Genomic DNA, 26,856 nt, shown 5'->3' with positions numbered 1-26,856 from the left:
TAAAAGATCATAGGATGGATGTCTAAGAGAGTAGTGGTTAAAAGTCTTTGGCAACCCCTCATTTCTTTGTATTCTGCTTCCAGGGAGACAGACATTCTTGTCAGTTTTAAAAGTGGCTTTGAGCAATAGTTTTGCAACCTTTCTGGAGTTCTCTCATAGTTCTTCTTTTGACTTTGGCTACTCTGTCACGCATTTTTAGTCCTTGTAACTGATTTTCAGGTTATTGATGCTAATTGTTATTTATTTATTTACTCTTTCTGCTATTAGATCAACTTGTACATGGTTAGTTTGGAGAACATTAAAATAGAGTTTTACTGTAAATCTCAGTACGCATTTTTTCCCTCTAGCAAAAACAAAACAAAAACACCTGAAATCGTCTACAAAAATGTACTGCAGTATGCTACCAGCTTAATAAATTGTTAATAAAAATATCCTCAAATCTGTTACATAATAACAGATCATTTGTTTGTCTTTCCCAGAAAGAAAAAATCAACCTGAGTTTCCTGAGGCTGTTCAGAGCAGCTCGTCTCATCAAGCTTCTGCGACAAGGCTACACTATTCGCATCCTGCTGTGGACATTCGTTCAGTCGTTCAAGGTAAGGAAAAAACTGAGTAACATAGAAACATTATAAACATCCGAGTTAGAGTCTGAAGCATCTCGGTAAGTGTGTAAACTTGCAGAAAGAAACTGTAAATTTGGAAAGACACACGGGCTGGCAATCTGAGCCAGATTTATTTGCTCTTGCATGAAAGTATATCTCATACAATACAACTAGTGGAATAAAGGGCTCAAAAAACAGGCCTAGGCATGCTTTTTCCTGTTCAAATTGAACAAAATAGCTCTCAGCAGACAGCAGTTTAGATTTTCACACCGTGCCAGTTTTGTTCTCTAAATCCCCTGGGACAAGTTGAGTTAAATGTGGAGCGCTGGGGCCACAGCACAGGGAATTTATAGCAGCTTTAATGTCAGTGGTGAGAGCTTTTAAGCCCAATGAAAATGGACAGTAGCTTCAGAGTGTTAAAAGGTGGCTATTTAATTACAACAGATGTTCGCCGCCTTCTTGCAGCCATATAAATAGTTGGTTGAAAAGAATCAACCCAGCAGGTCAGGTTCGTTGCTCGGGTTCTTAAATAAATACTGTAAAATGTTAGAAGGGTGCTTGTTGCTCTGTAGAGAATCCGATTTATGAGTGTGTACGTGCATACAAACACAGAGGAAGAGATCAAAGAGGCGCTGTGCCCCATGTGTGTCTGGGTGTGTATAAAATGGATATTGTTGGTGCCATGCAGTATATGAGTGTGCTCAGACTGTATTCATGTGTATGCTTTCAGGCCCTGCCATATGTCTGCCTACTCATTGCCATGCTGTTCTTTATCTACGCCATCATAGGAATGCAGGTAAGTCATCATGTGCATAAAGCACATCTGAATTTCATGATTCGATGAAATATGCCTTCTGCAACGTGAAGATTTCCCAGTAGCCTATCAGTGAATGACCTGAGTGGGTGTGACTACACATTAGCTTGTGTTTAACTGGCATTTCACCATTTCTCTTAATTTGATGTCCAGTATAGTGATTGGCATCATTTTAACCAAATGCTCTGTATAAAAGATGGATGTATAGTAGCTACCAGGAATTTACCCGTTGGTTAGTGGATTCATTTTGTTTTATGGTCATTGCCATCTTGGTTTTTGAAGCCACAGTTGACTACATTTAGACCAGCGTGAATTTATCAGTCAGCAAGCCTGGTTAGCACTCATAGACTATATTGGGGAATCAGATACCATCTAATTAATGATAAGTGAAATACAAATTTAAAGCATTTCCTCCACTAAAACAGGTCCACAAACTTCCTAGACTGGCTTTTGATGTAATTAACTGCACAGGAAGTAATTTTCAGAAATAGTTTATCTCACAGTGGGAAAATCCTTTTGTCACAGCAGTTAAAAACACACCAAACATATGATAAACACCTAAAATAAGTACATTGCAGCTTGATAAAACCAAATGTATAATTATTTTAACATGAAAAATTCCAAAAGCTCAAACCTCCAAAAAGAGAGCTCACTCGCTGAGCAGTATTTACTTTCAAGGGAAAAGTGTTGTATTTTATAGATATTAATTTTGCTTAGTTTGCTGCTTTTAAACTTGCTGTCAGAAGTTTCTAGTGCAGTAAAAAAAAAGAAAAGTACAAATTCCAGGTTTTTCTTATTTACTCTGTTGAAAGCCATTTTAATCTACCTGACATATAGTAAATCTCCTTGTTTACTAAAATTCACTGAAATGTTTAATAAAAAAAATATAAAGGGGAAAAAAAATTTAATCATAGTTTTTTTTTTCTGTTGATTTATTTATTTTTAGTTATTTTAACATTATACATTAAACATTGAAATTGTTATGTATTTAAACAGTGACGCCATAGTATAGGAATGTGATTTTTATAATTTCCCTATAAAAACACTGTCAGTAAGAAACACAGTTTTAAATAGCTCTATATAGAATTATTATCGTTTTGATGTTTAGATCAGTCTATTGACTGATCTAAGCAGGGATCAGAGGTCAAATGTTACATGATATTTTAAATCTTTACACACCGCGCTTGTAAGAACTTTGTAAGAGCTTTTTGTCCATTTTTAACCAATAAATCATCAATCAGTAAATCATTCAAGTAAGTCATTAACCCCACTCTACACTTCTACAAAGTTTGATCTGAATTCATCCAAAACTTCACACGCGGTATCGTGTTTACAGACAGAATGACACATGACCACTTTTGATGCTTCAAACCACTATTAAAAACCTCGTGGATGCAGGTGATGAGATTAAAACGACTCTTAACTGAAAATAAAACAATTGAATATTTCTAAGTCAACGAAGCAGAAGAAACAATAAAAAAACTTTCTTCCTAAATGTTCCAAAAAGTTCAAAGCAAATACCAGCTGACATTCAAATGGCTCAGTGTAACAGTGTGGCAAACAGTGCAGTGCAATGAAGTGATGTCGTGTGTGCTACAGTAAGTGTTATGACAGTGCAGGGCTGAGATAACCTGTTAGCATGAGAGAACAGATGAATCTCTGCTAGACAGATGTTTGGAACTACGCAGAGTTTTTGCTTCTTTATTTCTGCTCTAAAGTTTGACGATTTGAAATACTTGCATGTGGAAGTCAGTCACAAGGAACATCAAGGAACTGCAGTTTGTAACACTTCAGCGTGACACTTCATTTTTCAGCCACTGACGCTGCAGCTTGAATATAATTGATTAATAGTCGTTGTTGACTGCAGACTAACAGAACTTCTGTGCTGGATAAATGCTACCTTCCCAGATGTTTCCTGTGTTCTTTAAATTTAATGCATTTTGTCATGTACAGCAACCACAAGAAAAATGTGTCTGGCATTGCTATATGACTGTTTTCTACACTTTTGATACAGTCCTGGTAAAGATATTACATTATAAACTTAAGCACAGACTAAATGTGTTTTCAGAGTGGATTATTCTTTATTTTTGAGGCAGCTGATATAAAGGATTCCAATATGTTTTTCCTGAAAAAATGGATGGACAAGATGCTACCTGCATAGGTGACTGCTATCACGGGTCTCCTGGGTATAGCAGCTGGTGTTTATAGGTCAGCAGGATGGACTTGCCATGAGGCAAATAAATATTTTAAAAAGGCCTCTGGGATGTTTTATTGGACTGACACCAGGATAACCATGAGTTATGACAGCTATCTACTCTCTTTGTGTCTGCCATTCAGTTCCAGTTCAGGTCAGAAATGGTTTCCTGGAACGACATTTGCATTAAACTATGCTGACATAGCATAAACGAGTAATGCTTGAGATAAATTATAAGCCTGTATCTGCACAATGTATGCAATAAGTAGTTGCAATGCACGCAACATTACACAGTTAATGACAGATAACGTATATACACAAAGAAGGAAAATTAGCTCTAGCTTTATTGGCTTACAAAAGCAGTTTGTACAAGGCCACAATATAATTATATTTCATATTCAAATTACATCCATAAACCACTGTTTATGGCATCCATTAGTACCTATTATATTCAGTGAAGAAACTTAACAAAGACAGAAAGGTCCACACTGGGAATTGTAAGTATACTGTTTATTGGCAGATTATAATTGAATGTGAAACACATTTTCAACATTTCTACAATGTGACAACAACTGGGGCATTTAATATAAATAATGCATTATATATACGGAAAAGAGAGGGACATAGTTTTACATGTAAGTCTTACATAGCAATGTCACAGGTCTGAACACGCAACTCAGTGTAGGGCGGGAAATGTATAATCTCCATCCAGCTGAGCCTTCTGCTGTGAAATCAGCCGAAGCCTCATGTGTTTATTTGACTTTGGGTTATAATTCATAAATCTCTTACCAAGTATATTTCTTACAGCTAATATTATAACACAGGTTTTTATAAAGGACCAGAGTAAGACTGAGAAAAAATGCTTTTCAACGACCTTGGTTTGTACTACAGGGGTTTCTTATAATTTAAATTATTGGGTTAAAAACAGTTCACATAATCTATAACACCTCCTTTGTTGCTGCAGGTGTTTGGTAACATTGAGCTGAATGAGGAGAACGCCATAAACCACCACAACAACTTCCAGACCTTTTTCCAGGCCTTGACCCTTCTCTTCAGGTAACCCTGCTTCCATGCTCTAATAGTTCTGGCAGCTCAGATAATCCAATGATTTTGGGTCAAACTAACTCAAGCACTCACATTCACTTTTCACTCCTGTATCTTTACTTGTGCATCTTTCAGGAGCGCAACAGGCGAGGCGTGGCATGAGATCATGCTAGCATGCCTCAGTAACCGGCCGTGCGATAAGCTCTCGGGAACTGCAGGAGACGAGTGTGGCAGTGACTTTGCCTATTTCTACTTTGTCTCCTTCATCTTCCTCTGCTCCTTTCTGGTAAATACCTCGTCCTACTGCGTGTTTTCATCGACATACGTTTTCCAGACGTTTAATGTTCTTATTCTGAAAGTCTCAGAAGAATGCTGCAAGTAACAGCGAGTTAAAGAGAACAATAGGAATTAAATGTAAATGAGGTGCTGCTGAGGATACAAACCCCTGTAGATAACAGTCTGTTTAACTGCTTTTTATGCTCTTTTCATAAATCTAATTCAGTGACACAGACAAATACATTCATAGAACATTTTTATAAGACCTGATTATTGCCTTTAATAGCCCAGTAGTGTTGCCAATATGAGGCAATAAAGTTGGTAGCAAAGCTAATTTTGAACTCTCCAATTTATACAGAGAATGGATAAAATTAAATGCATGCATAACAAAATGTTATCTAGTAATATAAATATGTGTTTTTTAATGAATGTGTAAAGCATTCCTTTAAAGAAGAATGCATAGGCTATATAATCACCACAGTACTGTGCAGTTTAAAAAAAAAAAAGTTTAGGTAATAGCTTAAATTAATACCAATGTTCCTATTAATCAACATGTATGCAATTTATTTCACTTTACTGTGATGTCATTTACCAGATGTTGAACCTCTTTGTTGCGGTCATCATGGACAATTTTGAGTACCTTACCAGGGACGCCTCCATCCTGGGGCCTCATCACCTTGATGAATTCATACGTGTGTGGGCAGAGTATGACCCTGCTGCTTGGTAGGAGCCTTTTCTGACTTTGCTACATTTTACTCCCCAGTGTTAGGAAGTGGTAAAGGTGGTTTTCATTTGAAAGGAAGCCAAGTTAGGAAGCAGAACAGTCTCAGATTGACTTCTGTGTCCCAGCTGGATAACTCTGAGCTTGAGCCCAGAGTTTGGGCTGAAGCTGGTGACAATCCCCTCTTTTGGTTGGACTGATGCATGCAAATCCAGAGTTCCACTCGGCGTCCACTCAGCTCTCCTCGCTGATAAGCTCCAAAGCGACTCAGTCTCTCACTGTGGTGTGAAGAGAGACTATTTCTAGCTATCCAGTTGGGGAATACAGGTTCATGCCACGACCCTCGCTGCTCTTTACACCAACCAGAAGCAGTTTACCTTTAATAAAACACTATAAAAGTTTTGAGTGAGACAGTAATCTGTCTCAGATTATGAAAGGCTCCTTAAGTTTTAACGAAAGCTTCACAGGAGCCTTGTCAGTGAGTCGGGACTCCAGGAGAGATGAGAAATATGAAATCATCATCACCTGACAGACATTACGGGGGAGGAAATATTATTTATTCCTTTGAATATAAATGAGCTGCTCTCAGAAGTGCCTACAGTAACATTCAGCTTATTCTCCACTGCTACAACTTCTCTTTATGTCAGTACATTTAAGGCTTATTGTTTTCAGCTTTTATCAAAATTGGTGAGATCCACCTCTCGCCACCGGTTACGGTATTCTGTATCCCTCCACAGTGAAACCAAGTTGGAAGTCCAGAGTCCAGCTTGTGGGGGAAATTTAAAATCAGGCTTTTGATTTTTATTGAAAAACTATGATCATCTTTAATGAAACATGTCACTATCAAAACACAATTCAACTACTTTTTGAACAAAAACAAAAATCTATACTCACTGAATTCCTGAAATTAAAACTGAACATCAGAATCGGGAGAAGTGATACAGTGGGATGCAAAAGTTTGGGCAACCTTGTTAATAGTCATTATTTTCCTGTATAAATCGTTGGTTGTTACAATAAAAAATGTCAGTTAAATATATCATACAGGAGACACACACAGTGATTTTTAAGAAGTGAAATTAAGTTTATTGGATTTACAGAAAGTGTGCAATACTTGGTTAAACAAAATCAGGCAGGTGCATAAATTTGGGCACCAAAAAAAGAAATGAAATCAATATTTAGTAGATCTGCCTTTTGCAGAAATTACAGCCTCTAAACGCTTCCTGTAGGTTCCAATGAGAGTCTGGATTGTGGTTGAAGGTATTTTGGACCATTCCTCTTTACAAAACATCTCTAGTTCATTCAGGTTTGGTGGCTTCTGAGCATGGACAGCTCTCTTTAACTCACACCACAGATTTTCAATAATATTCAGGTCTGGGGACTGAGATTCCAGAACATTGTACTTGTTCCTCTGCATGAATGCCTTAGTGGATTTTGAGCAGTGTTTCGGGTCGTTGTCTTGTTGAAAGATCCAGCCCCGGCGCAGCTTCAGCTTTGTCACTGATTCCTGGACATTGGTCTCCAGAATCTGCTGATACTGAGTGGAATCCATGTGTCCCTCAACTTTGACAAGATTCCCAGTCCCTGCACTGGCCACACAGCCCCACAGCATCATGGAACCACCACCATATTTTACTGTAGGTAGCAGGTGTTTTTCTTGGAATGCTGTGTTCGTTTTCCTCCATGCATAACGCCCCTTGGTATGCCCAAATAACTCAATTTTAGTTTCATCAGTCCACAGCACCTTATTCCAGAATGAAGCTGGCTTGTCCAAATCTCTGAGACAGCTTTCTTTCCTTCCCCTAAACCATGATGGTGAACAATCTTTGTCTTCAGGTCATTTGAGAGTTGTTTTGAGACCCCATGTTGCTACTCTTCAGAAAAAATTAAAAGAGGAGAGAAACTTACAATTGACCCCCTTAAATACTCTTTCTCATTATTGGATTGACCTGTGTATGTAGGTCAGGGGTCACTGAGCTTACCAAGCCGATTTGAGTTCCAATAATTAGTTCTAAAGGTTTTGGAATCAATAAAATGACAACAGTGCCCAAATTTATGCACCTGCCTGATTTTGTTTAACCAAGTATTGCACACTTTCTGTAAATCCAATAAACTTCATTTCACCTCTTAAATATCACTGTGTGTGTCTCCTATATGATATATTTAACTGATATTTTTGTATTGTAACAACCAACGATTTATACAGGAAAATAATGACTATTAACAAGGTTGCCTAAACTTTTGCATCCCACTGTATAAGTCAATTTGAACATTGTTGTTGGTGCTAAAAATGCTGGTATTTCAGAAACTGCTGATCTCCTGGAATTTTCTCTCTCAACCATCTCTAGGTTTTGCAGAGAGCGGTCTGAGAAAGGGAGAACATCCAGTGAGTGGCAGTTGTCTGGGTGAAAACAGCTTGTTGACGCCAGAGCTCAGAGAGAATGGTTAGATTGGGTCAAACTGATAGAAAAGCAACAGTAACTCAGATAACCACTTGTCACAACCAGTATGAAGAATATATGTTATGCAGAAGATCTTCCCTGGTGGGAACACAGGAGAACCTTGAAGAGATGGGCTACAGCAGCAGTAGACCACACTGGATGCCACTTCTGTCAGTTATCAGTTCACACAGGCTCACCAAAATTGGACAACAGAATATCATAACTAATAAGCAGCCAATAAGTGTATATAGTTGTACTGACAAATTTGTAGCACCAGCAGCTTACAGAATTTATGCCACATTGCACATTTTTAATTCTCCCCCCCCCAAAAAATAAAAATCCACTGATGTATAAAAAAGAGAAGTGTAAAACAAACTGAACAATGAAGATCCTGTGCTGTATTTGTTTTTCTTCTAACTGCCTCTTCTTGACAGTTATTCGTTAATGTCCACTGACTGATAATAGATCAATATGAATAGATAAAATGGAATAACCTTTAACCTAACCTCTCGAATATGTCTCATCTCTTTCAGCGGGAGAATATGCTATCGGGATATGTACAAATTGTTGCATTTTATCTCGCCTCCTCTGGGCCTGGGGAAGAAGTGCCCCAGCAGGGTGGCTTATAAGGTTTGCCCTCCCCCACAGTCCTTTTGTTTTTTAAGGGACTGTGATGGTTTCAGACTGTCAGTGTCTCTTCTCATTCACTGGGGTGCCAGAGAATGACCTGAACACACATGCATACAAATGCTCATCGATCCTCCACTAACCAGCCGGCAGGTAACCATGGCGAGTGCAGGAAACAACGCAGCATGTCAGCCTCAAACGGAAGGCATCAGATGCCATGTCTAAGATATTTTCCTGCTTCTAAACACAGAAGTGAAAGAAGAGTGACAACGAGAGCATTGTGTGCTTTGTTTCCACTTTGGTTACTGCTGTTGTCTCTTAGCATGCAGAAAAAGAGTGCATGTTAAAGGAATACTCCACTGAACATCTCGTTTTTGATTCATAAGCACCAACTTAAGAGGTGAAACTGAAAAATTTTAAGTTTTAGATCAGACACATTCATAGATGTTAAGTTTCATGGCACCTAAGGAGCCCTGGACGTCATCAAAACTGTTGATTTCAAATTTAAAATCAATTTTGAAATGTTCAAGTACCCATTTACTCTTGGCTGCATAAATGACATTAAGCTCACGAAAAACTATCAGACTTTATCTAACAACTTGCTAATAAATTTGAACTGTTAACTATAATTTTAGCCAATTATTCTATCCATCTGTTCTGCTTAGGTGACAATTATTTATTTAAATTCATATATTTAACGTAATGTTTCATTCATCTCTCATTTGCAAACAATTTCCATCTCTATAGTTTCTATCCATAGTTTTAGGTAATCATGTCCAATTTTTCATTAATAACCTTATTTAGCTATTTTAACCTTATGTTTATCTTATACATGTCTCATCTAACAATTAATCTTTTTTATCTGTAAAAGATTATTTAGCTAAGATGTTTTATTTTCAGTTTACATACTTTTAGCTACCAATAGCAACTGCTGGCAATGTTTTTAGTGAAAATGTTTTTAATTACTTTTTGATCATTTTTAAAAATCTGTTTAAATAATTTATGCATTTATTTTGGTAGTCCATAACAGCTGCTTATCCATTACTCTTTGGTATCTTCATAGTTGGTGCTATTCAGTTGATTTGTGCACACATGAACACAATAGTTGTGCTCAGGCAGATCAAAACCATAGAAACACTAAAACCCTTGGATTGTCCCCTCCCAAATGCACTCTAGAGACATTCTGTTATGGTGAGAACGTGGCCCGACCTCGATCTGACTCAACTACCAGCTGTATGCTACAGGTTTGAGCTAAACGCTGTAGCTATATAACCATAAATGTATGTATCATGTGATACAGCAGAGTAGCCGGGTCAACTGAGTCAGACTGGAGTAATCCAGCTCTAGGTATGAGAACATCTTAACTCTTCCACTACACTTGTTTATTTTTTAAGACTAGTTTAGTAAATCTCTTCACGTGCGCCCTGGCTACTGCAGAAATACACCCTGTCAACTGTTTGTACCGCTGGTAATGGCCGCTTCAGATTATGATTTATAGATAATATATTACACTTACCCAGAATTGTGGAAAAGAAGAAAGGAAGTACACCAAACTATTCTTATAAATGTCTTCAGGTACTTCTGCATTTATTTAAATAATATAATATAATGTCATTGCAGCTTTTGTAAAGTAGCCTTCAAACTTTCTACATTCGCCTTTTAAAAATTTGTTACAGGCAGTAATATTTACTTGAAACAGATTGTTTTTTCAAGGAGTATTCCTTTAAAGAAAAATGTACTCAGATTTGTTAAAGCATACCTTCCACTGGGAACCTTTCATCTTTGTACAGGCAATCCTCTGGATCATCCTCCCCTCCTTCCTTCTCTGGAATCCATTCCTGAATCTGTAAATTCATCTAGGATGGCATTCCTGGTCATCATATCCTGGAAATCTTATTAACAAGGATTTCTGTGTTTCCTCTCCCTTCTCTTTTTTTTTTTTTTGGTTTGGCCACTTTCTGTTATAACTTCCCATTCTTCTTTTACCACTCCACCTCCTCACCTGGGGAAACTTCATCCTTCCTTCCATGGTCTCCTACCAACCTTTCCCTGACAAGTGGCCGCATAGCTTACCGGGATATGTACGAGATGCTTCGGGACATGTCCCCTCCACTAGGTTTGGGAAAGAAATGTCCGCCCCGAGTCGCCTATAAGGTAGAATCGCATCTTCCTCCTTCCTTATCCCTTCTTCCTGCAGCCACCGCAGGTTGCCTGTGCTCACCTGTCAAACATCTTCAGGCTTCTGTCAGTGTGTCAAAGCTGGTATCTTCTGGCCTGCTGTTCTGATGTTCTTTCTGTGTACTTGTGTGGCTCTCTTGTCCTGTTCTGTGAGGGTTTTCTGTGCATTTTGTTCGTCTGCTCTAGAGGGCCAGGCAACAGTAATAAATAGAAATAAATCAGGGAGATGAGGAAAGCATCATATTCACAAATTCTCCATTGGAAAATAGGAGGTATTGGTTATTAAAATGGCATCAGCATCAACTAAAATATGTTTTTTTTTCTGTTTGATAGTTAAACCTGTCGTTACTTTCTATGTTGACACCACATTATGTATTCTGCAACTCCACAGAGCTTTTGCTTATTGTTTTGGTTTTATGGCTGTCTTGGCACCCCTGTTTCCAGCAGCAGGTTGCTGTTTTCAGCGAACACGCTCTGCTAAATCCACTGTACACCATCTGCCAAGCACCAATTAACAGAAAAATAAAGATAGCGACTAGCTTGTGAGGAAAGAACATCTAGCCATTTGGATGAGACATTTTTCTCAAGGATTAGTGGAGACTGAACACCATTTATGAACTTAATGCATGCCATTCTGTGATTTGGTCAAGTAGCAAGTAACAGACAACCTGTAGGATAATCCAGCTGTGGGTCATCTGCATCTGGAAATGTTTGGTTTAAAAGAAAAAAGGGGTGCAAAGATCCACACAAACACTCAGTGAATAAGAGAACGGGTTGTTCCCCAGACAATTATTTTGTTACTTTGGAAATACTGTTGATGTCTGTAAGATCAAGAAAATACCTTTAAAGATATACCCCACAAGATAAATGGTAAAAAAAAAACAACCTGGTGTTTTGATTATCTGCCAGGTTTCCAAAAGGTCTTAAGGGATGACAACATCCAGATAAATCACCATTAAATTAGATTTCTTTTCCTGATGGCTTTGGTGAAATCCGGTTGACACTTTATGTTCATATAGAGAAAATTGTACCAGATTTGGTGATTTGTTAAACCATAGCCTCTTCACTCAGCACGCGAGCTTTGTGCTTTGCGCTGTAGCACAGGAACAGAGCGGGAGGGAGAGAGAAAGAGAGCCAGGGACAACAACGTCACATTAGAAAGGTATAGTAATCATCCACAACTATTTTCAGTTGCAGATGATAAAGGATTCAGAAAGTCAGTCATGCAGGCCCATATGACAGAGAATATGCATCTTCTTTTTGTTTTCATATTATAATTTATATTTAATTGTGTTGTGGTTTGCAGTGTTTTGTGTTGTTTCACTTTAAATTTGTTTAAAAGGAAAAAGCTGAAAATTTAAATAGTTAAAAGTTGAAATGTGAATAGCTGGTTTTTGTATTATATGATTTATTTATAACATTTTATGTGGAGTGAATAAATAAAAGTATATTTACGGTGGCCCCTAGAGACAAAGCACGTACGAACTCCAAAACACGTAAAAACTCAAAACACGTACAAAAGACAACAGAAGTGCTCCAGGATGCTGGGCACAGTGTTGAGCTTTTGTTACCTAGTGGCTACACAAGCCAGCAAGTACCAACGACCGGATTTGGTGTGTGGTAGTAACAGGTGAATGAATTTTTTTTTTAATTATTTGAATATATATGAGTGCCTGTGTATAAATACACAAACAATACACACATGCTTTCAATTGTGTAATTTAAGTGATCTAGTAGCTCTGCTTTGAAGTTAAGTTAACGCTAGAAATGTGTTTTGGAGTTTGTACGTGTTTTGTCTCTAGGGGCCACCGCATATATTTATATATAAACATATATAAATAGTAAAAAAAAAAGTAATTCCTTTTGTGCATAATTTTATATTATTGTTAATAATAAATTTATTAAAGCAACAAAACAACCCGAAGAGCCAGTTTGGAGCTGAAAGAGCCGGTTCTCTAAAAAGAGCCGGAAATCCCATCACTACTGGTTTATGGAAAAAAAAATTGTAAAAAGAGAGAGAATATTTAGCAATTTTTTTCTTGAAGGATCCCATCTGGATTCATGTGCTAAAAAGGATTTATTGAGGAATCTCTCATTCCTGCAAAATGAGTCATTTTAAAACATTTTCACCATCATCTTATCACTGAACGGAATAACGGAGCCTTTCCCATGTGTCCTGTGATTAGAACACCTTTTATCCTTCTCAAGTGGGAGTCAAGTATATGTATATACCTCGACAATCCTCAGGTAGTCCCTGTGCTGGCTGCTAACCTCTTAGCATGCAGACTTAATGTGAGTGGTTCCAGTATGTGCGCAACTGTCGAAATGAATCAGATTTAAAGCAGCCCTGCCCTTGCCCCAGTTAAAAATGTCTGGGTCTGATGTGGCTGCATCTCCAAATATAACTCTTGTTTTTGTGAATCGGAAGGGAAAGACATGAACAAAGCGAGAGCAGCGGTCCACTTGAGAGCAAGGCTAGCATTTTTATCTTTCCCATTTCCATTTTTTTCTATTTCTTCACTCCCACCACTTTGCTGTTGATCACACTCTTTGTTAACCTCCCTTTGTTTCTAAAGAACGCGTTATCATCCTAGTCACAGTTGTCCCTCTTACCCGTTAGTTTACACTTTTATGTTCTGACTTTAGGCAAAGCATCACTCTCCCTTTAGACATTGTATCCTCTCTGAGGATTTCTTTTTCTGTGTATATGTGCAGCTTATGTCTTTGCACGTATGTTTTCTGCATAACAGCATCTAGCACCTTTTTGATGGTGTGTTTCTTCATCTTGTGTCTTCAGCTTTTATTCTTATTCAGTCTGTTTCTGAGAACTACAGAAGCAAGACTTCATATGTGTCAATGTTTTCTACAGTCCAGGCACTAACTCCCCCTCCTCCTCCTCATTCTCCTCTTACTCGCCTCTAATCGCTCCATCTCTTCATCTTCTTTCTGTATATCTGTGTTGTGTCCATTTCACTTGAAGAAAGTGAAAACCATCAATTATAGCTTTCCTGTTTTTCTGCTGTCTCTGAACTTTCTCCAGTTGCAGTTCAAAGTCATACATGCAATACATGCATGCTTCCACCACCCCTATTATATATTCATCAATGCATGTGTACATGAATCATTGCATTGCTGCACTGGCATGGATTTATGCTGGCTGGTTTCTTCTTTTTTACAATGGATGAAAAATTAATTCAGTGAACGTTCTTTAAAATGGTTGTTTGTTTTTTAAAATTTGATATTTAGCGCTGCCAAGCAATTGCTACTAATAGCAATTTTAAATACTTTTTAATTTGAAAGTATTGAGAGTGGACCTGAAGCTTGCATTGTAAGTGCCAATTTTGTCTAGATTTATAAATACAATCAATTTTGAACAATATGAAACAGAGAAAAGCAGCAAATCCTCAGAATCTGCCATTAAACTATTAAAAGTAATAATCAATGTCATCATTAGTTAATTAGTTTATTATGTCAGCAAGGCTTTCCAGAACTAAGTGAAATTTAATTTCTTTTATGCTGGTGCAGTGACCTGTTCTTTCATGTTTCAAGACAAAGAAACTTATCATTAAAAAAAGGTTTGGAAGCCAGCTGATTGGAAATGGTTGACTGGTTTAAACCAACCAATATTCTCATTTTGATGGTGCTGACAAATTGAGGTTGTGGAAGCTGTATTATAAACAAATTTCCAATTTAAATAGATTCACATTGTTCTCACATAGAACAATAATAATTTATCACTGTAGTAAAATGGTGCTCTGGATTCTTTATTTAGAAAATAGAACCATTACAGGTTCGGTGTGAACAAGTAGGAGAAAAATACAGAGTGAAAGTTGATGCAGTTTTTAATTTTACTAAAATTTGACTTGGACTTTTTTTCCTTATAGAAAAAAGTATCTATTGTAATGTAACTATAAGGTAATTTAGCCCTAAAGTGATGGAGGACAAGTGAAACCACAGAACCATAGAATGTATATAAAAGATGGATGTAGTGCCTTAAACCTGCATTCTTTCCTGTGACCACCAGGGGGAACTATGAATGCAAAAGGAAGTGTGTCATCTCAAACACTGGTTTCAGTCAGGTCTGCTACTCAGTCATCCAGTTTTGAAATGGCAATACGGCAACAGCAAAATTGCTGAGTTTGAAGTTTCACAAAATAATCTCATTAACTGTTGAGTGATAATGGCTGTGTATAAGTTTTATGTACAGTCTATGGCAAAAAGCATTTGAATGTTCAGATAAAATTAATGTGCAGCTTCAGTGAAAGTTAAATACACCAAGCGAGGACCTTTTTTGTGTATTTTTTTAAACAAAATTCCCCGTCTTCTGTTCCTTGCTCAGTGTTTTTAGGACATTATAGCAGGAATAAACCCCACAGACCATAAGCACATAGAAAATATCAGCTTGATTTTTATCTTTTGCAGCATTTTCAGCACATTAACATTTTGATGGTTGGTTTTTCTGTCAAACTGATTAAAGAGCTGCATGCCAACCAGCGACCTTTCCTTTCTCCTCCTTAAGTGACTATTTCGAGAACGAAGGACATGCTGCTGCATGTTTCCAGCAGCAGCAACAGCAGTGAAGGCTCACAGTGCTTAGCATTATAAGTTAATCATATTTTCGGTTTTTGGAGAACTGTGCCACGTAGCAGTCTCGTAGCAACGACAGCAGCCATAAACGGCTCTGTTTACTGCTGTTAGGTTGTGGCAAAAAAGGGTGAATCTTTATTTGGATGGACTAAAATAATTCAAAGTGATGACTGATTTATCTTTTTTCAAATATTTTTTTTTGCATTTTTACTTTAATTTTACAGTAAACATAGGAGTCAAAAATTATTTTATTAACCTCACCCCAAATATTTACTCTTTTACTCACTAACGATTCTCTAGTCGATGCATTTGCTGCATTTTTCTGTTCTATCTGTTGTGATGGGCATCTCTTGTCTATATTAAATAACATAGTCATGAATCATTATTTGCTGCCACAGCATGTAACTGTAGATCATCATACCAGTTAATGAAAACAAATCTTTGTTGTTCTGGTGTTTCTTAATCTTTTAAAATGAGATATATCCAGCATTGATAAGCAATCCTTTAATTTGTTGTGTAGCGATTGGTGAAGATGAACATGCCAATTGCAGATGACAACACAGTGCATTTCACCTCCACCCTGATGGCCTTGATTCGCACAGCCCTGGAGATCAAGCTGGCATCTGGTGAGACTAAAACTACAAAAGCCAGAATCCCTTGCAGCTGCCCTGACAGCTTTGATGTGAATGTGAATGGCGCTGAACTCTCTGGTGCAGATGCGATGTGACATGTTTGTGGGCTCATCCTCAGGCTTGCTGGCACAGCGTTTGTGCGATGCTGACCTGAAGAGGGAAATAAACCGAGTGTGGCCCAACTTGTCACAGAAGACCATGGACCTGCTGGTGACGCCGCATAAATGTGAGCTACAGCTGTGTGCGGGTTTTGATGGGATTTACTAGTTCTTGCTGGTTATATGGTTTTTATTTTTACTCACTTTACCTTTTAAGTTTTGTTTTTGCTATGGCTGTTTCCTTCTATCTTATCACTCTTGCTTGAGCTTGAAAGTTAGGCTAGATTAAAGAAAACAAACAGTTTAAAATGATAAAATAAATTCTGTTATTGAGATATACAGATTTTAGTTTTTAAAGTTAAAAAAAAAGGTGTCTACTGTGGTGAGAACATTAAAGAGAAACACATCTGTTGTGAAGACATACTCGCCATAAAAAGTTAAAAATCACTGTACGGTTACCTAGTCACTAGTGGACTGTGTACTAACTACTTCATAAGATGATTAGTTTTTGTTGCCGTGTGTTTTCTTTTGGTTTGCTCGAGTAATCCTGCTGCAAACTGTTGCAGTCTCACCCCCGAGTTGCTGCTCCTCTGTCGCCATCTGCTGCTTACTTGGAGGAACTGTCTCTCACTTGTCTCTTCTAGATAACGAGCTGACTGTGGGGAAAGTCTATGCGGCTCTAATGATCTACGACTTCTATAAGCAGAATCGTGCTAAGAGACTCCAGCAGCAGAATTCTTCAGATGGACCTCAGGTACATCACGAAGCAAAATTCAGCCATGCGTTATTATCTCCAGCTCACTTCATCCAGTTAGAAAAAATCCTAAGCAAATGAGATTATTTGGTCACACCCATTGTCTGCCTTGCCCTCACTGGTTGCACCTGTTTCATGTTTGTTCCTTGTGTATTTATAGTCCCCTGTTCCCCTGGTTAGATGTCAGTCCATCTGTTTAGCAGCCTGTGTACCCTCTTCTTTATCCAACCTGTTTGCGTCCCACTGTGTGTTTATCTCCATTGTTTCTTTCCAGTTTTATTCTAAGTCATTGTGAGGTTATATTATTTTTGTGTAGTTTTTCCTGATCATCCAGCCTTAGTCACTTCCCATGCTTTTGTTTGCCAAGCTTCACTTTTGTTTGTTTGCTTCAGGCTGTTTCTGGGTTTTTTGTTCCTTCCTGTTTATTCATGTTAAAATTAAAGGTCGCCTTTCTTTGGTATCCTTGCCTCTTGAATTCCTTCCGTCTTTTGGTCCTTTTTAGACTTGTCTTCAGAGTATTTCTTGACACATTGATTTTTGATATTTGCCAAATTGAAGGATTCAAGTAAAAGGAAAGGGAAAGAAACAAAGCTGCTGCTATTTGAATTCAGAAAAGGGATTTTTTTAAAATCAGGTTGTTTGAAAGTGTCGTCTATAATGATGAGAATTATCACAGAACTCTACCACCTAGTCTTTTGGTTTTACAGATTTTGGTTTTGTTTAGTTGCATTTACGTTGCTGTGTAAAAGTCTTGAGCCGCCCCTTCTTCTTTATGTTTTTAGTTGTATGTATAGGCACTTTGTTACTAGCAATCGGTAACAAAAACACATAATTCGATCCCATTTCCCACTAAATGCCCAATATCAAACTGTTCCAAAGGAACTATTAGCAAAACACTTACACTGCACTGGAAACGGACAATTGGAGGACAACAGTGAGTGTCTACAGCCATCTGTAAAACACATTAAAGGCTCTGTCATTGCTCAGTTTCTTTGCATTTAAGCCAGTGGTGTATGGGGTGTGGTCAAATCTGATGAAATCAGAAAAGTAACATCAGATTTTGATCCATCATGCATTAACATCTGGAAAGCACTTGATTGGGAGTGGCTTCATTTTTCAGCAGGATAATGATCCCAAACACAATGCCAGTGCAGTAAAAGCATACCTGGATAGAAAAACACACAATGAAACACTATCAGTCATGAATCGGCCTCAGAGGAGCCCAGACCCCAACAGTATTGAAGCAGTGTGGGATCATCTGCCAACATCCAAATAAGAGCTTTCAGTGTCTTTCAAGAAGCCCGGAGAACTATTTCTGAAGACTAGTTGAAGAAAGTTTGTCTTAGAGAGTTCAAGCTGTGTTAAAGAATAAAGGTGGTTGTACCAAATACTGACTTTCAACCTTGATAAAACTATACAAATTCTGTTTTTGCCTTAAATATTTGCATGCCTTTTTGCACGTGTTTCAATACATGCCCTGTTAGGAAATGATGGTTGGCTGGCTCATAATCAAGATGAAAAAAATAGTCTATAGCATTAACCTTTGTACGTGTTAGATGTGTTAATAAGTAGATTTAAATATAATTATACTAGCTTTAATATTTTCTCCACTGATGTTTTGTCAACTCTATGCTATCCTTCTTTCTCCAGAGTAAATTGGGGTCCTTGTTCCGTCCTGTACTGCCATTCACTCACATACAGGAAATAGAACCACCGTTCTCCAGGCCCAAACAAGTCCTCTCACCTGAGCCTGAAAAGAAACCAGAGGCCTCGACAGCTACCAACACCAACACCTTGATTAACAAGGACACAATGTAAGTGACTTTATCTATGTCGTTCCAAATGAAGGAATGACAAGCTGGGAGTCATCAGCATTGCAAAGAATATCATTGCAAAGAATTACTCCCTCATTAGACAGCTGACTCAGATTGTTCGGGGTTCTCCACACGATGCACGTTGCACAAACAGATGCTCAGAAAAAGCCATAAACTGTTGATCTGTGAAACATTTGCAGGCAAACCAGATACAACGGCAGCCAGATTGAGTTATTTTGATTTCTTTTTCCTGTTCATATTCAACCACATCCCTGGCCATTATAACCTAGCAGGGTTTGAATTGTTTACAGTTTTATTTGAGGAAATCAAACTGAAATCAATGAGTTCATCTGAATCCAGCAGGCTCAGAATGACTGGAATTAAACTACAGACCTGAAGTAAAACCTCCTTGACACTGCACTGCTGACAGCATCCGATATTACAGTCAGAGTCTTTTTTTTCTTGCACAGACTCAACCACAGGACTGCCATAAAACATTCCCAGTCTGGAGATGTTTCTCAGGCTTCACAGAGGCCCAAAAGTCGAAGAAAGCTGCAGAGAGGCCAGTCGGAGGATGTGCAAAATTTAACAAGACCTCAGGTAAAAAAATCACAGTCATTAAAATGTTTATTATATAACATACACTCTAAGTATATGCACTTATGCCTGTGTTGTCTTTCCTTTAGGAACAGGTTGAACTGAAGCAGGTGGAGAACACTTCAGATGCAGAGGCATATCCCAGCCTGGAAGGTCACTGCAGAGCAGCCTCTCTTCCCCGACTAAATGCTGAATACTACGTAAGCTCTCTGGTGCTCATGAGGTCATGCCTCTTGTTTTACTACTCACAGGAAGAATCTTACAATACTTTTTTGTTTTCTAGATTCTTGTTTTAGTCCAGAAATTGTGCAACTTTTTTTTTTTTTTAGATAAAATGGACTGAAAAAGGCTGATGGGCTGCTGAAGGGTTACTGGTTAGAGAATGCAGCCGGAAGCAGTGGCTCTCTGTCAGTCCGCATCAATTCAGCCTGTTGACCTCCCCTGAGAATTTCAGATATTTTACCAAGGAGGAAATTCAGCATGGAGATGTGTAAAGAATAAAAGATACAATAAATATGCAGATAGAGGAAATTAGTTAACAGGAAGCAGCTTCACACTAACTGAGAGGAGCTATCACACCTGGCAGGGACAAAAATATTTGGAACTATAAAATACTGTGTCTAATTTTTTGGTTTCTGTACTTTGATCATAGCTCGCTCGTTACCAAATCCATTAACTAAAATGCATCCAGTGTAGAAACAACAATTACTCTACCTTTGATGCGATATAAGGTTTTGTTAATTTGTACTGATGTATAAAAGGCAATGATATTACCAAGGCAATAACCAGATGAGATACAGCACTGAGAGTTCTTAAAGCATGACAAGCTTGAAATCTCTTTTAAAGAAAAGTGATAGATAAACCTTAGATATGACGTCTCAGATATTAAAAGCTCACATAATGCACAGACATGACAGTAATGCTTTTCTTTTGTAAATGTCTGAATGGAAACAGCTAAGCACATTACCTAAGATGTTTAACTTTAAGTTTATATCTCCTGCGACCAAACACTAAAATAAAGTATTTTATAATATGCATTTCTATGAGTGTAGAGTGCTGCAGGGATGGGTCTTAAAACCCAGAAATGATTTGACATTTTGCACCAGTTACTCCAGTTCAGTTGTCGCTAAAACAGCGAGTTTTTTGTTAAATGCATGAATTGATAAGTGTATTTAATGTAAACTTCAAAGATTTTACATTAAATACACTACGCATTTCATTCTAGAACATAAAAATAGGTCTGCTACCAAACAGCTGAATGAGAAGCTATATCATAGCTAACATAGGAGGTTAGGTGGTGAAGTCATGTGACCGTAGTGCAGTCAATTTAGAGACAAATGTTAACACTTTACATAGTTATATTAAAAAAGGTCATAAACCATATGCTGCATGATTATTATATAACATTAAAATTAGGTATCTTTCAGTTTTTGTTTTTGCGATGCAGATTGAAAAAGCTGGCATAAAAATCAAACTGGCTTGTTGTCAAGGAAACCAGTTTGGTACTGACTGGTCTAGTTGAAATTTTAAAGTCCTATAATTTTCTTACATTTTTATGATAATTACTGTAATCACGCTCACCTACAAGAACGTCTGAGTTTTGCGTGACTGCACTAATTTGTTCATTTTTATGACATGCACTTTTTTAGCAACCATTATTAATTATTTCACGTTTGTGAGTTACAGTAGCTGCTCGTGGCTGCTGCATTTGGATGTCATGTTAAGATAAATTTTCTGTCCATCATTTCTGTGTTTCTGGATTTTTCCACCTGTCAGATCTTGTCAGTTTAGCCTTGCCGTTTGCCTGTCTGCGTTTGTGTGTCTGTCTCTGTCGTTCTGCTCTCTTCCACAACACGTAACATGTGCTTTCCTTATGTTTATGTTGCATTTTGATTTCTCACGCTCTCTCTATTTTAACGGACCAGGCTGGAGTTACTCTGTTTTTCATTTCTGTTAAGACGTTTTTGCAAAGGATCAAACCCAACAATGTGCAAGTTGATCGATTAATATTTAACACTTTTTCTAATACTTGTTTTTAGAGCAAAGATGAATCAAGTATGAGTAAATACTGCAAATGTCACATTTTTGATGCTCTTTTAATGTTTTTAAAGACACAAAATAATGTCAAATGTAGCTGGTGTACATACAGAGGTGCCGGTTGCAATAGGGCTTAGTGAAGTGAAATATACATGAGTTTGTGGTAAATAAAAATACTCCAAGGAGGCAACATTACAGAAGAAGCAGCTTCTCTTGGAAGTCGCAAAGCAGAACAATGTGAACACATGATAAAGAGACAATTTTGTACACTTTTCTACTTAATTGTCTTTTAAAAGCATTTGAACACATCGACTGCACCTTATTCTTATTGCAAAAAAATCATAAGACTGGCAGCAGATTGAGCAGAACATGTTATAAGACATTCTCATCACCCCTAAGCCTGGTTTTGAGCACCTCCCCCCTGTTAGATCCTCTCCTCCCACCTGAACACCATACGCTACTGTGAGCCACCACACATATGGGCAAAGTTAATTTCAAATTCAGGACATGATTCACACCAGCTGCAGTGCCCATCACCATGCTTATGCTCAGACCAAAGTATTCAGTGAGTTCCTACTACATCCATCTTTGAACTCAGCCTTCATTTCAGTCAGGAGTCCGGATCGCTTTGATCAAAAAGAAGATTGTTATTCCATCTGCAATAATTTCGACTTGATGGCATGGCATGATATTGCAGCCAGAGGCAGAGAGAGCTGCAGTGAGGCCCCTATACAAAACAAAGTGGGTATCAATGACAACAGACGTGGCATTGATGTGAGATTTGCCATTTAAATGTGAAGAAGGAAAGAAAAAGTGTGTTGTCATTGAGATCAGCTGACATAGCTGATCTGGTCTCCATGGCTTGTATAAAACTAATGCTATGCCTGATATCAGCTACACAAGTTTGTGGCTTTATACAAATGACACATATCTGCCATTTGTTGTTTTTCCAGACAAAATCTAACCTTTTACTTTTTCAGTATTAAAAGTTTGAAAGACTTTCTATCACGTGACTGTTTCCTCCTGTCTACATACAGACAGCCGTTAAGTATTAAAATGACTAAAAACCACATTTTGTGGTAGTTTCCATACAGTCGATGTCTCTGTCTGGTAATGATGACACATGTGTGCGTTGACAAGCAGGATGAACACATTGTTGGTTTTGGTCTTTTCATTGACAGAAATATAAGGCAGAATATCAACTGACTCATCCTTCTTCAGATTCTGCTCTCCTTTTCTGTCTTCCCTTTCTCCTGATTTCGATGCTCACTGCTAATGTTTTGCCCACCTCCTCTTGTGTGTGCTGTCTGATAGCGGAGCCACCCTCGCCACGCCCCTGGGACCCACCTGGCAGTATGTACCACCTGTTGTGCCACACCTCTCTTTCTTCTCCTCTCTCCTCCTCTTGTCCACACCCTCTTCTTTTTCTTCTTTTCTCATGTCTGTTTACCTCCATGTGCTCCTCTCATCACAGGAGTTCACACCCTCCCCACCATCATTGATAAAATGACCCCCCACCTCACAGTTTAATAACTGCTCATCCCATTAGCCTGTTCATAGACACAGTAGACACATTAAAACCCAGTATTAGCCGTTAAACATACCCAGAAAAAGCATTTGTATGTTTAACTGAGGTATGTCAAGCACTCTGTCCTGCTTTTCAGTATTTGTTACAGCAGTACAGTACTACACTTTGGTAAAAATGGGTGTATGTATGTAAGTGTTGTTATCTAGTGTGTAGTTTTTGCTTGTGAGTTAGTGTGATCTTTAAAAAAGAAACACAAGGTTGAGACAGTACTGCTGCTTTTCTGCTATCTAAAAGGTTTTCTTTTTAAAACCTTCTCCAACTTTATCTGTCATTTGTTGTCATGTTTGGTCTTAAAATCTTATTTTTCCAGACAAAATCGAATCTTTTATAGCCTCTTAGTTGAAGGCATGTTCTCTGTTAAAAGACAGAAAACCTTTCTATCACATCACTGTTTCTTCCAGTGGTGTGAATAGAGACAGGAAGAATTGAGAGATTATACCACTAATCTAAGAGGTAAGATTTTAAGACTGTGGACTAGATAAACTGACTTGGTAATATGATTTAGATTTTATTTTGTTGGCAGTGTTGTGATATTGTTGTGTGACTGTTGCTACAGGCTAGACTGTGAGGTAGGAACAAAAAGAACAGCACGTCCAACCTATTCCTGCCTGTGAAAGCAGCAACCAATGTACAAAAAAATAAAGAAGAAATGAAAGAAAAAAACGTTTATCCACCAACCGTGTTTATCTGTTTTTAGTGGGCTTACAGTATGATTAAAGACAATGTTTTTGATTGGCTAAAATAATTAAATAAAATCTACACAGTAACCAGCAGGTGGGGTTGTAACTCAGCTGCTGTTCCAGCTTCCTATCACACAAGTTACCTGGTAGCTGTACTGGTCAGTAAGGTAAGACTTTGTTGGAGAGAGTGTCACTGTCCTCCAGGCATTTATTCAAAGTACTTCAGGGAAAATAAAGGATGACTGTGCAAATTTAAAGCAACACACCTCTATATAATTCTGCTTTAAACACTACATATTATAGGCTGTCTGGTAAAAAATAATGGCTCACTAAGCAGCTAATGAGCCTATTTTCTCAGGCGCTGGTACGGTAGACCCAAAACAGAGCAAAAAGGAAAATTATTTTAATCAGGCAGACACAGACATAAATACTTATAATACTAATGTCTCTGTAAAGTTAATCACAACTACTGATACATCAGTACTGTGTTTCCAGCATGTTTTGGTTGAATGTAGCACAGGTAAACTATCTTTGGGTGTACATGGCCATATTTTGGCAAAATATGAGTGTCTGGATCATCTTCACATGGATGTGAGTAATTAGATTAAGATATAGCTGTTGGTTGGAATGTCTGTTTTCAATGGGGAGTAAAGCAAAGCAACAAGCAACTAAATTTTAGGCCTGATGGCTAAAAACGATACAATAAGTTGTCACTTGGGCACTGGGTATTCACAATGTAGTGGAATTTAAAAACAGTGGATAATAAACAAAAGCACAAGCACAAGACACTGTAATTAGCTAGTTACAGTTATTGACTTTCTCATCTCCTCTATACAGGCATTTCTAACATAATTCATTTACAAAAAGAGACAAAGCACCATGAAAAAGTCAAGCTGTACAAACAAAATCACTTTTTCCCAGATATAATCCTGATCATAAATTTCTTTAGCCACAATAATACAGAGTAACTTGATATTTTGACAGCCCAAGCTGCCACAACCTTAATTTGAGGCTAACCTTGTAGTAATTGACTCATTATTTACATTCTTTGTAAAGTTCGATGTACCCTCTTGGGAAAAGAATAAAATGCCACAGAGCCAGTGTCACCACCCCCACCTTTTCTTTGTTCACTAACAGAGTTGCTAGTGAAGTCCAGTAGCTTCAAGTTGTGTGACAGATTTTTGTTCCTTCTTGTTAATTTTTTTAACATCTGTGCTTTGAGTAGATGGGATCGAATGTCAGTCTTTAAACAAAAGGCTGTCTCATTGTGTGTTGTGCATATTTTTGGTGATTTACTAAAATTGATTTGGGTAAAAACAACTACTTCCAGCTTCACGCGCTCTAGTCTCATAACACACCTGTCTTCCCTTCTCAGCCGATTGTGGACCTCAGTCCAATAAAGCGCTCAGCATCCTCGCTGACACCACAGCACTATTACCAGGATGTCGGGCTGAAGGACTATGACCTGGAACGCCCCGGTCAGGCTCAGTCCTCTGGAGGGATGGGCCAGGTCCAGGGCCAAGACAGAGCCCACCACCATCACCACCATCACCGCTGCCATAGACGCAGGGATAAGGACAAAGACAAGAAGCAGAAGTCTCTGGATAGAGCTGCATCAGTGCAGCCATCCAGCACCGTTGGTGAGGCATTCTTATTATATGCAGTGTTGGTCAAGTTACTTGAAAAAAGTAATCAGTAACTAATTACTGATTACTTCCCCCAAAAAGTAATCCCGTTACTTTACTGATTACTTATTTTCAAAAGTAATTAATTACTTAGTTACTTAGTTACTTTTTAAAAACACGATTTACAACCTGAATAGGTGATAAAGCGATAGATCTTTCAGCCCAATTCTACTTTTTCTACATAATCCATCATACAAAATGTAATCAAAAGGAAAAGTCCCTTTTTAAAACTTGTTTTATTAGTTTTAATCTTTTAACTTTATGCATCAAGCAAAAATTTAATTATATGCAACATTCTCTGACTGGAAGAAATTCGTTTAACATTTAAACCTATTTTCTGCACATTCCAGCACATAAAATAAAATATTTTTTGTGTTTTCACTCACTCTTTCAAATAGATGCAAGTAAAACACAGCAGAAAATAAATAAAGTCAAAGACTCAGCGGTCCTGTTGCTCTATTTTCATCTGTAAAGCAGGAGCAGGGTAGGCGGAGGTTTACCCTGGTGCAGGTGTGCCGCGGTCAGTTGAAGAATCCGCGAGTTTCTCTGTGAATTTCCCATTACGTCGTTGTGCACTGGTGCTTGCTTGGAAGTTTAGGGGTTTTTTCGCTGTAAAAATAAGTTTTCTTCCCACGCACAACGGACACTAATGTTTTTGTCACTTTTTATGGAATCAAACTCAAAGTAAGGTCAGTACTTCCACGCTTTAAACGCTGCACGCTCATACTCTCTCCCGCACTCGATATATTATCCATTGTTGATCTGCACACAGCTGTTGTCACGAACTTCGCACTCGCTTAAGTCACTGTCGTGAGACATTCTCGCAAGAAAATCACGGTTTTAGTAACGCAGCGTTCCTACGGGAAAGTAACGGTAATCTAATTACTGTTTTTGCAATAGTAATCCCTTACTTTACTCGTTACTTGAAAAGAGTAATCGGATTACAGCCCATCTCTGATTATATGATTAGTAAAGATTTTTGATTTATAATGTACAGCACATAATAACAAAAGAGAACTCTTTAAAAATGTCTCGACCCATCATTCAATTCAGTAAACATAATTCTATAGCCACAGTTGTACTTTTACTGAACTGAAACTCCTCTTATAAAGCATTTCAATTCAATTTTATAAAGATCCAAATCACAACATCAGTGTCATCAACACCCTTTGTATTGTAAGGTTGGGACAATACAATAATACAGAGAAAACTCCAACAATCAGCCAATGCCTTGTCAGAACCAGGCTTTAGGAGGGGCAGCTGTCTGCTGCGACCTGTTTTGGGTGACAAAATCTGTGTTTATCCTCAGCCAACAGAAATAAAATATTTCTCTTGTGATGTCAAAACATAAAGAAAACTTTTATAGTTCAATATCTCAATCAGGTATTTAACAGCAAGAACCAACCAGTCTCTACTAAAAACACATTCATTTTGTGAAACAATGAAAAGTACCCATATATAACAGCAGTAAACTGAACAAAAGGTCAGAA

General features: G+C 37.9%; 1 protein-coding gene across 4 annotated transcripts in view; it reads left to right on the top strand.

Annotated features, from left to right (window-relative positions):
• The window catches only part of cacna1bb (calcium channel, voltage-dependent, N type, alpha 1B subunit, b), a 228,589-nt gene that overhangs the window by 193,746 nt on the left and 7,987 nt on the right, over nucleotides 1-26,856 (top strand). For 2 of the 4 annotated variants that reach the window (XM_080876258.1, XM_080876256.1), the window contains exons 34-47: nucleotides 480-596; nucleotides 1,333-1,398; nucleotides 4,575-4,666; nucleotides 4,790-4,940; nucleotides 5,526-5,653; nucleotides 8,623-8,719; nucleotides 16,002-16,107; nucleotides 16,232-16,339; nucleotides 16,856-16,965; nucleotides 18,616-18,779; nucleotides 19,250-19,379; nucleotides 19,466-19,576; nucleotides 22,728-22,766; nucleotides 25,057-25,321. In XM_080876258.1, coding sequence (XP_080732384.1) covers nucleotides 480-596; nucleotides 1,333-1,398; nucleotides 4,575-4,666; nucleotides 4,790-4,940; nucleotides 5,526-5,653; nucleotides 8,623-8,719; nucleotides 16,002-16,107; nucleotides 16,232-16,339; nucleotides 16,856-16,965; nucleotides 18,616-18,779; nucleotides 19,250-19,379; nucleotides 19,466-19,576; nucleotides 22,728-22,766; nucleotides 25,057-25,321 — 1,684 coding nt within the window. Of the gene's footprint in view, nucleotides 1-479; nucleotides 597-1,332; nucleotides 1,399-4,574; nucleotides 4,667-4,789; nucleotides 4,941-5,525; nucleotides 5,654-8,622; nucleotides 8,720-10,773; nucleotides 10,871-16,001; nucleotides 16,108-16,231; nucleotides 16,340-16,855; nucleotides 16,966-18,615; nucleotides 18,780-19,249; nucleotides 19,380-19,465; nucleotides 19,577-22,727; nucleotides 22,767-25,056; nucleotides 25,322-26,856 lie in introns of all 4 variants that reach the window. The other 2 variants (XM_080876257.1, XM_080876259.1) reach the window with 1 other exon arrangement.

Source organism: Rhamphochromis sp. 'chilingali' (assembly GCF_963969265.1).
Source record: "Rhamphochromis sp. 'chilingali' genome assembly, chromosome: 2".
Taxonomy (NCBI): domain Eukaryota; kingdom Metazoa; phylum Chordata; class Actinopteri; order Cichliformes; family Cichlidae; genus Rhamphochromis; species Rhamphochromis sp. 'chilingali'.
This window is presented reverse-complemented; position numbering and strand designations above follow the sequence as displayed.